The sequence below is a fragment of the Suncus etruscus genome, chromosome 19, assembly GCF_024139225.1.
Source record: "Suncus etruscus isolate mSunEtr1 chromosome 19, mSunEtr1.pri.cur, whole genome shotgun sequence".
Classification (NCBI taxonomy): domain Eukaryota; kingdom Metazoa; phylum Chordata; class Mammalia; order Eulipotyphla; family Soricidae; genus Suncus; species Suncus etruscus.
Window position 1 is genome coordinate 1,063,367 of NC_064866.1, and position 17,702 is coordinate 1,081,068.

At 48.3% G+C, this 17,702-nt stretch overlaps 1 protein-coding gene across 1 annotated transcript; it reads left to right on the forward strand.

The window, feature by feature from the left end:
* On the forward strand, positions 1-6,784 carry MLLT11 (MLLT11 transcription factor 7 cofactor). The gene is made up of 2 exons (XM_049765963.1): positions 1-160; positions 5,441-6,784. The coding sequence occupies exon 2, from the start codon at positions 5,468-5,470 to the stop codon at positions 5,738-5,740; it is 273 nt and encodes a 90-aa protein (XP_049621920.1). The 5' UTR covers positions 1-160; positions 5,441-5,467; the 3' UTR covers positions 5,741-6,784.
* The last annotated feature ends 10,918 nt before the right edge of the window (positions 6,785-17,702 follow it).

Consider the following 17,702-nt stretch of genomic DNA (forward strand, 5'->3'; position numbering starts at 1 on the left):
TGCTCCAGCCTATCCTTTGAATGAGCAAGCTGGCCCGGGAGGGGCCGAACCCGCCCCCCGAGGAGGGGCTGCATTGCAGGGGGAGCCCAGCAGAGCAGAGCTAGGAGAGCAGACAAAGCCTCAGAGCCCGCCGAGGACACCCCAAGCAGACCCCGCGTGTCTGGAGCACCCTAAGCCTTCCTTAAGGACAGGTACAGCCAGCCCCCCTGCCCCCCAGGCACAGGGCTGAGGAGCCACAGCTGGGTGGGGAGGATGGTGGGGACCATCCCTGAGAGCAGGGACAGCGCCCTGAACAATAGTGCTTAGGGCCCCTTGCTCACCCCTCTGCCTACATTGTTCTTGTGCACATATTTCTGGCACACATGGGGGTACAGGCAGAATGTCTGAGCATGCACCTCCTGACTGCAAGTATGCAATTTGCCTGGGATGCACCGTCCTGTCATTCCTTCCTCTTCTCTCTTGAACCCTGCCCAGTCACGCCATCATTTATTTGTTCGGGTTTCTGCACTGATCTTGGGTCTTGGCTGTATGGCTTTCCTGGCTATTTATTCTCCCAATATATACGTAGGAATATTGGCATTCCTCTCCCCTCTTCCCCATAGATGCTTATTACCTTCATTTATCCCCAAATTTATTTCTGGAGGAAGGAATCGGATGGGGGGAAGGAATGACATCTCTGAACTTTTTCAGAATGAGCCCCCATCTCGAAGAAAGGGGCAGCTGGTGGTGGGTGGTGGAAGCGGCCTGATCCCATCTTGAAAAGGGATCTGCACCTTGCGAGTAGGTTTGAGAAAAAGAAATGCTGATTGGAGTAGGTGGGGAAGACTGGGCGATGAGAAAAACCCCAGCCCAGAAGGGGGTACCTAGAAGGAGCCGGCAGAGCTCCGCCATCCCCTTCTCTCTGGCAGCAAGCATGACACAGCAGGGCCCTTCAGGGTAGGCCCCGGGGCTCCCGTTATGTTGCTGAGGGGGTAAGGGAGATATTTGGAGACAGCTTGGCTTGAAAGCTCTGTGTGATTGAAAATGAAGCCCGGCAGGATCCATGCCAGTGAGAGATGGAGAGAGAGGGAAGAGCTGACTGCGAAGAGGAGCCATTCTTGCACAATTGAAATTCGTTTTCTTCCTTGGCACCAGAGAGATTAGCTCAAAGGCTGGCTTAGGCAGGGTGCCTGGGGGAGGCCCAGGTTTGATTTCTTCTCCCTCACGGCCCCTGGCATGGCCAAAGGGAAACCCTAAGCAGCTGAGAGTAGCCCCTGAGCACCATTGGGTGGGACCCCAAAAGAACAATAAGATGTAAGATGTTCACTACTAACATGAAGAATAATTTAGCTTCAATTTTCTGTAGAGTCAGTATTTATTTATTTTTTTGGAAGTAAAAACAGGTTTTTATTTGGAGGTACTGAGGAAGGGGAGAGAGACATGAGAGGGTGGGGGCTTCTCCAAAGGTGGAGGGAGCCCCAGTGCACACAACCCAGCTTGAAAGTAGGAAACTCTTCATCTTAAGAGGGGAGATGCCAGCCACAAGTGCAGGTGGGGACCCTGTGTCAGTATAAGTATTCTTTTTTCTTTTGGTTTTTGGGCCACACCCAGTGACGCTCAGGGGTTACTCCTGGTAATGAGCTTAGACATCGCTCCTGGCTTGGGGGATGCTGGGGAATGAACCTAGGTCCGTCCTGGATCAGCTGCCTGCAAGGCAAATGCCCTACCACTGTGCTATTAGTATTATTGATTTTTTTTTTGTTTTTGTTTTTGGGTCACACCCGGCTGCGCTCAGGGGTTACTCCTGGCTGTCTGCTCAGAAATAGCTCCTGGCAGGCACGGGGGACCATATGGGACACCGGGATTCGAACCAACCACCTTTGGTCCTGGATCGGCTGCTTGCAAGGCAAACGCCGCTGTGCTATCTCTCCGGGCCCAGTATTATTGATTTTTAAATGCAACATATGCTTCTCCTATGGGTAACTTTCTAAACTGCAATAATTGATTCTCTCCTTTGTGTGTCCCATTTTGGGGAAAGAGGTGGGAGGGAGGGGCAGATCCAGCAGTGCTCTGAGGCTCCTCCAAGCTCTGTGCTCAGAAATCACTTCAGAGATGCTGGGTTGTGGGAACCAGGCCTAGGCAGGGATTAATTCCAGCTCTCAATTCATCTCTTTTACAACAATGGCAGGGCCATTAGGCTCTTTAAATGAATCTTTCCATGACATTTCTTCTAGTTTCTTTGATTGCAAGAGAAGGTCTGCCCAGACCTGATCTTTGGACAGTTTGTGTGTGTTACTCTGCTTGTGAAAAGTCAGTTGGCCAAAGGGCAGTTTCCCTTTCTTAGATTCGAGCTCTTTACATCTTCCTTTGACATTTTCTTCTTTCAGGTCAAGGGACCTAACTCATATACTATCAGAAACTAAGAATACCAATAAGGCTTAAAACTATAGATAGAGGATTATATAAAATTGCTATTAGCAACTTCTATGAATAAGACATCATAAAAGGGGGCCGGGCGGTGGCACTAAAGGTAAGGTGCCTGCCTTGCCTGCACTAACCTTGGACGGACCTCGGTTCGATCCCCTGGCGTCCCATATGGTCCCCCAAGCCAGGAGCAACTTCTGAGCACATAGCCAGGAGTAACCCCTGAGCGTTACCGGGTGTGGCCCCCCCCCAAAAAAAAAAAAAAGACATCATAAAAGGATGAGGAATTGGGAGACCTGGGCACTATCCAAATGGACTGGAAGGTTTCATAATTCTCTAGATCATTTCTAAAGTGCTAGGTACTTTAAAACAAAAATTTATATCTCTCCAAGATTGTTCTTTTAAAAAAAAACAAAAAACCTTTATGTTACCAGCATTTGCTCAAGAGGGGGCTAAGGAATAGAATATAAGAACCAGCAAGGCACGCAAAACAGTAATTTTAAAAAAAAATAACCTGCCTGCAGAATTCTGTAACGATTTGTTCTTAGGATTTCTTTAGTCCTAGACCTCAAGGGGCTGGCTGGTTATGTGCGTGGTACATGACCTTTTCTGAGCTCTTTTTCCTCTGTGCATCTGTCCCTGCCAATTGCCTAGACATGGTGTCAGAATGAGTATCATTGGGTGATGACCTCACCTTGTAACACGCTTCCTACCCTATTTCAATGCTCGCATCATTCTTTTAAGCAGCTTCTCTGCTGAGTAATGCTCAGTTCCCAAGGTTTATTTGGAAATCGGAACCTGAAAGAAAACAGACCAACTCGGAAGGCCGGAGCAATAGCACAGCCTTGCACAAGGCCAACCCCGACGGACCCCGTTTGATTCCCCAATCCCTTATGGTCCCTCGAGCCTGCCAGGAGTGATTCCTGAGCACAGAGCCAGACATAACCCCTGAGCGTCACTGATTGTAACCCAACACCCCCCAATAAAAAAGGCCAACTCAGGGCCCGGAGAGATAGCACAGCGGCATTTGCCTTGCAGGCAGCTGATCCAGGACCAAAGGTGGTTGGTTCGAATCCCGGTGTCCCATATGGTCCCCTGTGCCTGCCAGGAGCTATTTCTGAGCAGACAGCCAGGAGTAACCCCTGAGCACCGCTGGGTGTGACCCAAAAACTAAAAAAAAAAAAAAAGGCCAACTCAGGGGGCCGGAGAGGTGGCGCTAGAGGTAAGGCGTCTGCCTTGCAAGCGCTAGCCAAGGAAGGACTGCGGTTCAATCCGCCCCGCGTCCCATATGGTCCCCCCAAGCCAGGGGCAATTTTTGAGCACTTAGCCAGGAGTAACCCCTGAGCATCAAAAACCAAAAAAAAAAAAAAAACAAAAAAGGCCAACTCAGAACTTCTTTCTGAACATGAAAAATATCCTTGTCTACCCACTTGCCATTTATACACACACAGACCCCCCAAAATACTACACAGTAGTAGTATACTAAAGCACTAAAAACAAGGGTTTGGGGTCTTAGAGGCATTTCACATTCAGTGGGCATCATAATATCTCCACTGACTGACATGTTAATGCTTATTGGCCTTATTAATCCTTATAGCAGCCTTTATAGCTGCTCTTTGGGATTCTCGAGACCGGGCATGAGCCAAGAACATGTGTGGGAGGAAAACCTTTGAAACTAAGGTTCTACTTTTTTCGAGCACTGGAATATTATCCCGTGGGAATATTTCAATAAATACTCTTTTGAGAGACACACCGTGCTCTGCTCTGCTCAGAAGTTACTCCTGGCTCTGCACTTTTGGCTCAGGGAGATGTTCTGTGCATCAAGGTGTGGCCGGGGTGAACTGGCAGTAACAGAAGTGGTTGTTCAGGTACTTATGGGAAACTGAGGCTGGAGAGATAGCACAGTGGTAGGGCATTTGCCTTGCATGCGGCTGACCTGGCAGGGACGGGTTCAATTCTCGGCATCCCATATGGTCCCTCAGCCTGCCAGGGCGATTTCTGAGGGCAGAGCCAGGAGGAACCCCTGAGCATTGATGGGTGTGGTCCCCAAAACAATCAACCCATAATAAGTTAAAAAAAATAAAGCATGGGAAATTATGGAATTCTGTTAAATATAACAAAGAGAGTTTAGAGGTTAAGACACTTACTGAGGCCAATTCAATCCCCAGCGCCACATGAGGTACCCCGAACTGGCATAGATTCCTGAATACAGAGCTAGGAGTAAACCTCAAGCACATCCAGTTGTGTCTTTACCCCCCCAACAAATAAACAAAAAACAACCCCAAACCCAAAAACCTCCTTTCAACTTAAACTTTCCTTTCCTTACCTGAAATGCAATGTCCATTGCTCTCATTCATGTCAAGTGTCTCCTAACACTGTCATCACAGAAAAAAGAAAAGAGAGAGCCTTTGCATATTGTGTAGCCCTTCCTTCCCCCAAGGGAAAAAAGGGGGGCTATCCCAAGATGTGGGGAAGAAGTTGGGGAGAACAAAACATGGAAATTAAAAAAAAACCTTGGAAAATGGTTAAGTGATAGGTCCGGAGAGATAGTACAGCAGTGGGGCATTTGCCTGGCATGCTGCTGACCTGGGAGGGACCCGGTTCAATTCCTGGCATCCCAGCCTGCCAGGGGCAATTTCTGAGTGCAGAGCCATGAGTAACCCCTGAGTGCCACTGGGTGTGGCCAAAAACCAATTGATCAATAAATAGAGTTTAAAAATAAAAAGAAAGTACAAGGGAAATTTGAAATATTTGGGGCCAGAGCGATAGCACAGCAATAAGGCATTTTTGCCTTGCATGGGGCCAACACAGGACAGACTCCAGTTCGAATCCCTGTATCCCATATGGTCCCCCGAGCTTGCCAGGAGTGACTTCTGAGTGCAGAGCCAGGGGTAACCACCAAAAAAAGAAAGAAAATGGTAAGTGAGGATTCCTGAAACTTGACCTAGGAAACATGGATTACGAATGGACAACTTGGGGTATGATGTTTCTCAGGAAGGAAAGATGGCAGCCTGCAAAAAGGGTTCTGATTATGGACTGACGAGTGGTTTCTTTCTAGGAAGTCATGAGGGATCCTGTGAGTAGCCAGTACAACTCCTTCCTTTTCTGGAGGATGCCCATTCCAGAGCTGGATCTGTCAGAGCTGGAAGACCTGGGTCTGTCGGATGCGTCTACCTACAAGAGCAAAGAGAGCAACGCCGGAACGATGACCGGGCAAGCGGCTGGAGCAGAGTCAGGGAAGACTCCCGAAGGCGAGGATCTCCTCGAATACAGCACGTTCAACTTCTGGAGAGCCCCTGTTGCCAGCGTCCACCCCTTCGAATTGGAATTACTCTAAGGCCAAGACTTCTCTCTCCCACACCTGCCTGTGTGGTCTTCTCTTTCAAGCCCCTTCCCACCTTTCCCCACTTTAATCTTGCTGTCCCCTCTGTTGTGTAGAGGTGGTGCTGAGTAACCTGCCAGAGTTGTATTGTTATTTATTTATTTATTTATTTATTTATTTATTTATTATTTATTTATAGATTTGTCTTATTGGTTTCTCTCAAAGCCCTCGAGGCACAAAAAAGTTTTAAGCCAAGGGTTGAATCACAGGATGTCTCGCTGTTATTAATTCCAGAAAATAGGCCTGATGGGAGCATCCAGGAGTAATACACGAGTTTCAAATGGAGAACTCATTTCTTTCCCACCCCACCCCATTTTTAATCGGCTCCAGAAATTGCTCACCTCTCCCCAATTTTCTGCAACTGGGCAGTAAATAGTGAAGAGTTGAGGAAAACATGTGAAGTTTTAATTTGATGGCTGCTAGGAGAACGGTGGATTTCTAAGATTGCTTATTTGAACCTGCTTATAAGACTGAGAAAATTGTAGGTGACGGTATAAAATGAGATAACATCATAGAAAATAAGAATGGGGAAGCATGCAATCATTTCTGAAACTGCAATATGCTCTCTAAAATATGCTTTCTCTGAGTCTGCTCACTTTACAGCTTTGCTCCTGGGGGTTGAAAAGCGCTGGAAAAAATTTTTGATTTTAGGGTTAGGGATATGTGGTTGGTTCTTCAAGGCTATGAGGCTCAGTGTTTCATTCTATATTAAGGGGGGGGTGCTAGTAAAAGAAAGAAAACTACTGATTTCAGATTTTGAAAAGCAATCTTGCTATCATAATGATAAAGTTCTAAAGGGCTTAGGGTTTGGTCCCTAGTCTGCCAATGTCTACCCACAAGGCCCAGTTGACAAATCAATGTCAGTTGTCAAATGTCAGAATTTGAAACTTTGAGATGAATTACATTTTACATTCTGATCCTATACCTTGTCCCCACTCCTCCCCACAACTGCTGCTGATTTGTGCCATTTATTTTTATTTAATAAAGACACTGAACCCAGACCTGAATTCCAGTTTGTTTCCTTGCTTTCACCAACTTGGATTTTTTTTTGGGGGGTGGCGTGAAAGTGGCTGCACTCAGGGTATAATCCTGTTTCTGTTCACAGAAATAGATCCTGGCAGACTCAGGGGACCATATGGGATGCTGGAGATCGAACCCAGGTCGGTCCTTGGTCAGTCCAGGGTCATCGGTCCCAGGTCATCTGTGTGCAAGGCAAATACCCTACTGCTGTGCTATCTGGCCCCCAACTTGGATGTTTTATCTGAAACTCAAATTTGAGAAAGAATTGAATTGTTTTGTTTTGTTTTGTTTTGTTTTGTTTTGTTTTGTTTTGTTTTGGCTGCACCCACTAGTGCTCAGAGGTTACTTCCTGGCTTTGCCCTCAGGAATCACTCCTGGCGGCTTCGGGGATAGGATGCCAGGGATCGAACCCAAGTTAGCCACATGTCAGCAAACATCCTACCTGCTGTGCTATTGCTTTGGCCCCTGTCTGTATTTTGATGACGTATTTAAAAAGAAAAGAGTATTCAGCCTCTTCTGCTTCACCAACATATTTAAGGTAAAAATTCCTAATTACACACAGAAGGCACCTCAAGGATTCAGTCTAGGTACTAAGAAAATTCAAAACAAAACAAAACACATTTACTTTAGAGTGTTCTCTGGACATACCCAACATTCATTAAAAACTACACCACTGGGGCTGGAGAGAGCACAGCAGCGTTTGCCTTGCAAGCAGCCGACCCAGGACCTAAGGTGGTTGGTTCAAATCCCGGAGTCACATATGGTCCCCCGTGCCTGCCAGGAGCTATTTCTGAGCAGACAGCCAGGAGTAACCCCTGAGCACCACCGGGTGTGGCCCAAAAACCAAAAACCAAAAAAAAAAAAAAAAAAAAAAAAAAAGAGTTAACATTGCTTTGGCCTCAATATTCTGCTTGCTTGAGGATGGAAATTAAAGGCTATTTCCCCCTTAACAGGCATCTGTGAGTTGACAGGCGGAACAGATAACTGCCAGGAGTGGGCAGAGAATGTATCCTGCTAGATGACATTCCTCACCAAGGGGAATTGCATTTCTGGAATGTCACAGGATAATACCATCTTATACCAGGAAGGCAGCATTGCCTGAATTGGACTGAATGTTTAAACTCATTACCGTTTGATTTATGTGCACACTCTCTGAACTAGGATGCATTTGTTTGAACTCCCAGGCCATACAAGCATTGAACTTCTGATGTTCTGGATCCTAGTATAATCCTGTACCCCAGTGTGCACTGGCCTAATAAGTCCCATTGTGTGACTTACATTACTGTCCTAGGTCTTTATTTCTCAGAACTTGGATTTGGTGGTCGTTTCTCAGACCCTAACAAGTGAAGGCCATGACCAGCATGCTGGTAGTGTTGATATCTACAAAAACTGGATATTGAAATGGCAACTGGAAATGACTCAGGCACGTAGAAACCAGACAACATGAAGGGGTCGAGGCAATAGAGTAGCAGAGCGGGTGTCTGCCTCGCACTGGGTGAGCCTGGGTTCCAGATGGCCTCCTAGACCCCACCAGGAGTCATTTCTGAGTCCAGAGCCTCAGCAACCCTTGAGCATCCTTGGTGTGGCCCCCAAACCAGAATAAACCAAAGCCTGGGACTATAGGAAGTGACTCGAGGCCTCTGTGCCAGGAACGGGTCATATTTGATAACTAAGGCTGGTAGGTAGGAGCTTGCGTTCCTAGGTCCAAGGCTTAGAACAGTGTTTTTCAACCACTGCACTGCAGCACACTAGTGTGCCGTGAGATATTTATTGTCTGATGTGCCATGGAAAAATTCTAATTTCATCCATCACATGTGGCTTCAGCTCACAAATAGACCAATCATTATATTATTTTATTATAAAGTCATTATAAAATAATGTCTTTTGTGTTTATTTGATTCTTATTCGAGAGAATGACTTTATATAGTCAAGATAGGCACAGAGTTTAAAAGAATTTTTTTTTTTTTTTGGTTTTTGGGCCAAACTTGTTTGACACTCAGGGGTTACTCCTGGCTATGCGCTCAGAAATCGCCCCTGGCTTGCAGGGACCATATGGGACGCCGGGGGATCGAACCACAGTCCGTCCTGTGCTAGCGCTTGCAAGGCAGACACCTTACCTCTAGCGCCACCTTCCCGGCCCAAAATTTTTTTAACATTTTTCTCATGATGGTGGTGTGCCTCATAATTTTTTTTTTTCATAAAAAAAGTGTGCCTTAGCACAAAAATGGTTGAAAATACACTCTCTTAAATTGATATTTATAGCCTCTAACAGGACTCCTCCTGTTTTTTGCTTGTTTGACTTTGACCCCCCTTTTTTTTCTTTTCTCCAAACAGAGTCACATTACTTGAACCATCTTGTTCTGCCTCACAAAAGAAGGGGAAAACAGTGGATGGTACCAAGACCGAACAGTCATATGAATATTGAGTAAAAATCCAAAAACTGATCAGACTTAAGCACCAAACCCAAAACCAACAACAACAACAAAATCGAAACCCAATCTACAACAAGCTAGACACAGAGAGGGACTGCTTATACTAGCAATCTGGGGGTGCAAAGGAGAAGATATGGGATGCATGCTGGTAACAGGGGTGGCGGGAAGACAATATTGATGGTGGGAATACCTCTGGTTCAATATCACTATGTCCGTAAAATATTACTGTGAAAGATTTATAATCCACTTTGTTCCAAAAAAAAAAAAAAACTATTTAATTAAAAACAAAAACACAACATTGGGGTCAGGCTTCCAACCTGTCATGTCTCCCTCAGCTCCATTTATTTGTTCCAAAGGAACCAAGATCTCCTCACCAGCCTTAAAACCTGACCCTTGACCCTGACAGCACCCCAAAACCTGGAATCTAACAGCCTAAGAGGGGCAAAAGGGACCAAAACACCCAAAACCCTTTTGCAGGCCTTGAATTTGGCGCCAAAACCAGCTCCCAAGGCCCAGCCGGAAGTTGCTGCCGGAACTACTTTTTCTCCGTCTCCCTCCGCCGAACAAAGAAAAGAGTCCCTCCTTGGGCGCCGCCTTGCTCCCCCCAAAAAACATTCTATTTGGACTTCATGAGACTCAACCGCTCTTCCACATTCCCATCGAGCTCAATCTCCACCCGGAGGCTCACTTTTCCCTCGCCATTTTAAAAATTTTCCCCTCGGCTCAGATCCCTCCGCGGGCGGCGCGCTTGCATACGTCACTTCCGGCGCGTCACTTCCGGCCCGCCATTTTTGTCGCCCCTGGGGTTCCCGCCCGCCGAAGGGGGGAGAAGGGAGAAGGACTCGGAGCCCCCCCGAGGGATGTCGGTTATGGAGAGGAAGGCTGAAGAAAATACACAGTGAAGCGTCTCGTCCCGCCGGCGGGGAGGGGGCTCAGCCAGGGGGAAGGAGGAGGAGGAGGAGGAGGAAGAGGAGGGAGAGGTGAGACTTCCGGTGGGGAGGGGGGGAGGGCGGGGCAAACATGGCGGCGCTTCCCCTGTCCCAGCCCCAGCCACCACTTCCCCTGCCCTCCCTCTCCCCTCCCTCTTCCTCTTCTTCCCCTTCCCCTTCCTCTTCCCCTTCCATTTCCCCTTCTTCCTCTTGCCCTCCCTCTTTCATTTCCCCTTTCTCTTCTTCCTCTTCCTCTTCTTCCCCTTCCATTTCCCCTTCTTCCTCTTCTTCCCCTTTCTCTTCCTCTTCCATTTCCCCTTCTTCCTCTTCCCTCCCTCTTCCTCTTCTTCCCCTCTCTTCCTCTTCCCTCCCTCTTCCTCTTCTTCCCCTTTCTCTTCCTCTTCCCCTTCCTCTTCCCTCCCTCTTCCTCTTCCCCTCTCTTCCTCTTCTTCCATTTCCCCTTCCTCTTCCTCCTCTTCCCCTTCCTCTTCCCCTTCCCCTGCCCCTTTCCTCTTCCCCTCTCTCTTCCTCTTCCCCTTCCTCTTCTCCTTCTCCTTTCCTTTCCCTTTCCCTTCCTCTTCCCCCTCTTCCCCTTCCCTTTTTCCCACCTCTTCCCTTTCCCCTGCCCCTTTCCTCTTCCCCTCTCTCTTCCTCTTCCCCTTCCTCTTCTCCTACCTCTTCCCCTTCTTTCTGCCTCCTCTTCTCCTCCTTTCCCTTCCCCTTTTTCTTCCCCTTCCTCTTCCCCCTCTTCCCCTTCCCTTTTTTCTACCTCTTCCCCTTCCCCTGCCCCTTTCCTCTTCTCTCTCTTCCTCTTCCCCTCTTCCCCTTCCTCTTCCTCTTCTCCTTTCTCTTCCCCTTCTCTTTCCCCTTCCTCTTCTCCTCCTTTCCCTTCCCTTTTCCCTTTCCCTTTCCCTTCCTCTTCCCCTCCCCCCTCTTTCCCTTCCCTTTTTCCTACCTCTTCCCCTTCCCCTGCCCCTTTCCTCTTCCCCTCCCTCTTCTCCTTTCTCTTCCCATTCCCCTTCTCTTTCCCCTTCCTCTTCTCCTTTTCTTTCCCTTTCCCTTCCTCTTCCCCCTCTTCCCCTTCCCTTTTTCCTACCTCTTCCCTTCCCCTGCCCCTTTCCCTTCCCCTTTCCCTTCCTCTTCCCTATCCCCTCCCCTCTCCCTTCCCCTTCCCCTGAGCGGGGGACTGGAAGGAAAGGGAGGTTGCTGCACCTAGGCCAGGGGCAGTACTGGGGGGTGGCCCCCAGGAAGCAGCACACAGCCTCGACTTCCCCCGGATGTGAAGGATGCTGAGAGCCCAGAGGCAATGGACCCTGCACCCTCAGATCCCCCAGACACCTCCATTCCAGCCTCTGTGAAATCAGAGTCACAGTTACCCATCACCCCAAAACCCAGAGAGAGAGACAGAGGCTGCCAGTTTGTGATGCATTGCTGTCCTGGGTCTTTGGTTTCTCAGAACTTAAAGGGTTGGTGGTCGTTTCTCAGACCCTAACAAGTGAAGGCCACGAGTAGCACACTGGTTGTGTTGAGATCTACAACAACTGGGTATTGGAAATGACCTCGGGGGTCCCCCCGAGAGGCCAGCATGTCCCAAAACCAGAATTCGACATGAAGGGGTCAGAGCAGTAGTGCAGCAGAGAGGGTGCCTGCCTCACACTGGGCGAGCCTGGGTTCCAGAGGTCTCATAAACACCATCAGGAGTCATTTCATTTGTTTATTAATATTTTTTTTTGTTTTTTTTTTTTGGGGGGGGCCACACCCGGCAGTGCTCAGGGGTTACTCCTGGCTGTCTGCTCAGAAATAGCTCCTGGCAGGCACCGGGGACCATATGGGACACCGGGAATCGAACCAACCACCTTTGGTCCTGGATTGGCCGCTTGCAAGGCAAACGCCGCTGTGCTATTTCTCCGGGCCCGTTTATTAATATTTTTACTTGGCGCCAGGGCTCCGACAGTTTCCTGATGGAGCTCATACCTGTGGACCCCGAGCTGCTCATGGCTTTCCTCTTTTATACCTTTCAGAGATATTCCATCCAGCACTCCATGCAGCAACCATGAAATCATTCAAAGACAGTATAACAAGCTTTATCCGACCTGTGAAGCACTAGTTCTTTCTTTGCTTTTTTTTTTTTTTTTTTTTTTTTGTTGTTGTTCTTTTGGATCACACCCGGCAGCGCTCAGGGTTTACTCCTGGCTCTGTGCTCAGAAATTGCTCCTGGCAGGCTCGGGGGACCATATGGGATGCCGGGATTCGAACCACCGTCCTGCACACAAGGCAAATACCCTACCTCCATGCTATGTCTTGGGCCCCACTCTAGTTCTTTCTTTTTTTTCAGCCACACCCGCTTGATGCTCAGGGGTTACTCCTGGCTAAGGGCTCAGAAATCGCCCCTGGCTTGGGGGGACCATATGGGACGCCGGGGGATCGAACCGCAGTCCTTCCTTGGCTAGTGCTTGCAAGGCAGACACCTTACCTCTAGCGCCACCTCGCCGGCTACTCCAGTCCTTTCTAACTTTCACAGACATCCTGTTTCCATTCCTGCTGTATTCCTATATAGGCCATATAACAGTCCTACTTTACATCCGAGATCATGGCCTGGCGTCAGAACCAATTTTAATGTATAGCATAGATAAACACAGGTGTACGAAAATGCTTTGACCAGGACTTAATATAGTGCATAGATCAGGATGTGAGCAAAGATAAACAGGACTAGCATTTCCTTGGTTCAGTCTGCTTTTCTGTGCTCCTTGCTCAGGCCCAGGGCCAGACTTGTCATGACTATTATCAACCCGAGGTGAATCAGGCAAATCTTATAATATCAGTTACAAAGAACAAATTAGCACATTAGTATAATACATCTGAACATTCAGCACCTCCAGCCCCAGCGCTTGCAGCTTGCACAGCTGGCGCCACATCTGCTGGGGCCCAGGGCCATGGAAAGAAAGAGCCAGCCAGGAAGGAGGCTGGCAGGGCCCGGGATTCTGCAGCCCCCCACCCCCCCACTCATGGGATGTCCTGCCCTGTCCTTTCTCTTCCCCTTTCCTCCAAGAGCTTTCATTTCAGAACTGCATTTTTGTAAAACAGAACATTCCATTGGCTCTGCTTCAGCAGAATTGCACCAAAGGTCCATCCCCGGGCAGTGTTTTAATGGACTCATTTGTCCCACCCAACCCAATTCATTGAGAGGTTCTTAGGCATCTATTTTAGTTAGTTAGTTAGTTAGTTTTTGGGTCATACCTAGCAGCACTCAGGGATTACTCCTGGCAGACTTGGGGGACCTTGTGGGATGCTGAGATTCTCTGGCCCCAGGCATTTGTTTTTAAGCTCTAGTTGCTCCCCACAAATGGCTGCACCTACTTTTTTTTTCTATCTACAACTATAATCATGACATGGCAATGAAGTGCTCTGTCGTCGAGCACTTTGAAAGCAACTCAAGCGCCTGATCAGTGATTCAGACACATTTATTGGCAGTTCTTGGCGAGTGTGTGGGGAGGAAGGGAAAGTCGATGCTCTGTGACGCTGCCTCTTTCCAAAGTACCAGGAGGCAAGTTAGAACAGATTTTGTTTCTTCGTTAGTGATGATTCAACGTCAGAGTGGTTTTTTCTTTGTTGTTGTTCTCTTGAGTCCCTGGGAACTGAAAAGTGACGAGATTTCTTGCCAAGCCCCTCTATGCTGGGGGAACCACACAGGCACCCCAGAATGCTGTTACTTTATTATTTATTTTGGGTTTGGGGCCACACCCAGCTGTGCTCGGGTCTCATTCCTGGTTCTGCACTTAGGAATCCAGGAATCACTGTTAGTGGCCTCCTGGAACCGCATAAGATGCAGGGGATGGAACCCAGGTCAGCCTCATGCAAGGCAAATGCCCTGCCCACTGTACTATTTGTACTATTTCAGGATGTGTTTATTTTTATTTTTATTTATTTACTTTTTGGTTGGTTTTTGGGCCATACCCGGCGACGTTCAGGGGTCACTCCTGGCTATGTGCTCAGAAATCACTCCTGGCCTGGGGACCATATGGGACGCCGGGGGATCGAACTGTGGTCTGTCCTACATTAGCGCCGGCAAGGCAAATGCCCTACCGCTCGCACCACCACTCTGGCCCCAGAATGTTTTTATTTTTAAAATACATTATGGGAGCTGGGGAGATGTTTGACACAGCAAGAACTCTTGCTTTGGCTGCTAGGGCCTGAATTCAGTCCATCCCCAGCATTGAATTTGTCCCCAGCTCCACTAAGAACTAGCCCCAAGTAAGTAGATCTAGGAGATTCTCATAGGGCTTGGCGTAAATACTGTGACCACAGGAGCCCCAAGATTTTTATCTCATTACCGCTGGTTGTGCACCCCCACTAAAAGATGAATAACAGGGTAAGAAGGGAAAAGAGCCTCCAAGAGACTATTTCAAGGAGACCTGGGTTCAGGGCCACGTCAGGGACCCAAGCCTCAAACATGGAAAGCAACAGCTCTGTTCTTTACCTGCCAAATTGATGCCATGTTTTACATATTTCTGAAGTGTTCGTTTGTTTTAAGCTATAGAGTAAGGAAGTTGGGCTGGGGATTCTCTACCAAGGTTCGATTTCATTGTCTTCCTGAACATCACTGGGTGTGACCCCTGAAGTCTGTGGTCACAGTAAGGTGGCCCCCTTGGCAGGTCTGAGCTGCATCCTCGGGCCTGTGTTGAGAGTCTGATTGTCCAAGTATTGCTTTCTAGACTTCTTTTTAAGAGGGAAAAGAAAGAGTAACACAGCTGTGGGGGCCTGAAGCATTCCCACTAGATAAAGTTGAAAGGAAATAGCCACACGGGTCTCTCCCAGGAGGCCAGAGAACTCGTGCAGTATGGAAGGCGTTTGTCTTGAATGTGACTTTAGCTTCTTTAATCCTGGTTCAAACCCTGGGCACCCCAGATACAGATCCCCTGAGCCCTGCCTGATGTGGTCCCCAGAGTAGAAAGCTAAGATAATAAAATGATCAAATGTAGAAAGCTAAAGAAATACGTTGCATGTGTTCCACTAGGAGAGATGTTCTGAAAAATCGTTACAGGTCTTTTTCCTCAATCTGAATTACAGCTTCCTGGAAACGGTCATTCCAGTGCCTAAAGATGTCGTGGATGGACTTGGGGAAGCGATTGCTAGAAGCAGCAAGGGAGGGCCAAGATGATGAAGTGAGAACGTTGATGGCCACTGGTGCCCCTTTCACCACAGACTGGGTAAGTTGTCTTGCGTTATTGCCAATTTGTGTTTACTAACCTTCATTATATTTTTGTGTCGCACCCAGAGGTGCTCAGTGGTAATTCCCTTCTTAGTATTTAGGGGTTCCCTTGAGTCTCTCCAGAGGTGCTTAGGGGGACTGAGGAGAGAACCTAGGCTTCCCACATACAAACTTGCACCCCCACTAAGCCATCACTCCTGCCTCCAACCATTTTTTTTTTCAACGAGGAGGCGGATTTGGGAACACCCATCAATGCTCAGGGCTTAATCCTATCAGGGATCATTTTTTTTTGGGGGGGGGGGGAGTGAGGTCACCCTATGGCACTTGGGTTATTCCTGGCTCTGTGCTCACAAATCACTCATGGCAGGCTCAGGGGACCATATGGGATGCCAGGGATCAAGCTTGGGTTGACCACGTGTAAGGCTAATGCCCTACCTGCTGTGCTAACGCTCTGGCCCCTCAGGGATCATTCTTAGTCCTGTTGATTCTCAGAGTACCAGTTAAGATGGTGGGGTAAGGGCCAGAGCGGTGGTGCAGGGGGTAAGGCATCTGCGTTGCGTGTACTAGCTTAGGACAGACCACAGTTCGATCCCCCCAGCGTCCCATGTGATCCCCCAAGCCAGGAGCGATTTCTGAGCGCAGGAGTAACCCTTGAGCCTCACTGAGTGTAGCCCCCCCCCCAACAAAAAAGATGCGAGGGATAAACCCAGGTTGGCCATGTGCGAAACAAGTATCACAGTGGCTATACTAGTATTTCAGCCTCATACACTTTTTATTTTCTTTGTCGCATCTGAATATGTGGTTTTCTTTTGCCTTTACTCTTCCAAATTGAATGGTTCTCCTGGGGACACGTAGCGTAATTGTAAGCATAATATGCTTGTGACTTTCTGTAATGAATTTTAGGTTTAGTTCTCCCTGGAGTGTACTTGGGCTTCTATAATTAGCTAGAAATATTTTTAACAGTATAAGAGGACCTGAGCGGCAGCACAAGCAGCAGGGCTTCTGCCTTGCGTGCGTTAACCTAGGATGGACCGTGGTTCGATCCCTCGGTGTCACATATGGTCCCCCAAGCCAGGAGCGATTTCTGAGTGCATAGTCAGGAGTAACTAACCCCTGAGTGTCACCAGGTGTGGCCCAAAACAAACAAACAAACTAGAGTGGTAAAGTAGTAGAAAAGCTGTTTTCATTGCATGCAGACAAGTAAGTTACCATCCTGGCACCCCATTTGTTTTCCTGAGCCCGCCAAGAGACTATCGAGTGATTCGTGAACACAGAGCCCAGGAGTCAACCCCGAACATTGTTGGGTATGGCCCAAAGACAAAAATGGGGGCCGGAGCAATAGCACAGTGGGGCATTTGCCTTGCATGCGACCAATACAGGACGGATATCAGTTGGATTCCCAGTATCTCATAGGGTCCTGTAAGCCTGCCAGGAGCGGCTTCTGAGTGCAGAGCCAGGATCATCCCAGAGTGCCCCCCCCAAACAAAACAAACGAACAAAAACCCAAACAAACGAAAAAACATAAGCAGGTCCAGAGTGATAGTAGTTTGCCAATTAGGGCTCAATTTCTGGCACCCTCTATGGTCCCTCAAGCCCTGCCAAGTGATGCCCTGAGTACCTCTAGGCAATGCCGCCTTATTTGCAAAAGAAAATTGTGTTTCTAAACTGTCACTGTTTGGGGCCAAAACAGTAGTACAGTGGGTAGGGTGATTGCCTTGTTTTTTTTGTTTGTTTGTTTTTTTTTTTTTTTTTTTTGGTTTTTTTGGGTCACACCCGGCGGTGCTCAGGGGTTACTCCTGGCTGTCTGCTCAGAAATAGCTCCTGGCAGGCTCAGGGGACCATATGGGACACCGGGATTCGAACCAACCACCTTTGGTCCTGGATCGGCTGCTTGCAAGGCAAACACCGCTGTGCTATCTCTCCGGGCCCAGGGTGATTGCCTTGTAAGTGGTTTGGTCTGGGTTTGATTTCCCCCACCACCACCAATATGGCCCCCTGGGACTCTCCAGGCGTGACTCCGGCGTGCAGAGCCAGGAGTAAGCCTGGAGCACAGCAAGGTGTGGCTCGAAGACCAAAAACAAACAAACAAAATGTTCTGCTTTAAAAAGAATAGTCTTGGGGCCGGAGAGATAGCATGGAGGTGGGGCCTTTGCCTTGCATGCAGAAGGACGGTGGTTCGAATCCCGGCATCCCGAGCCTGCCAGGGGCAATTTCTGAGCGTAGAGCCAGGAGTAGTCCCTGAACGCTGCCGGGTGTGACCCAAAAACCAAAAATAAATAAAGAAATAAATAAATAAATAGAATAGCCTTGTGACGTTCTACCTTTAC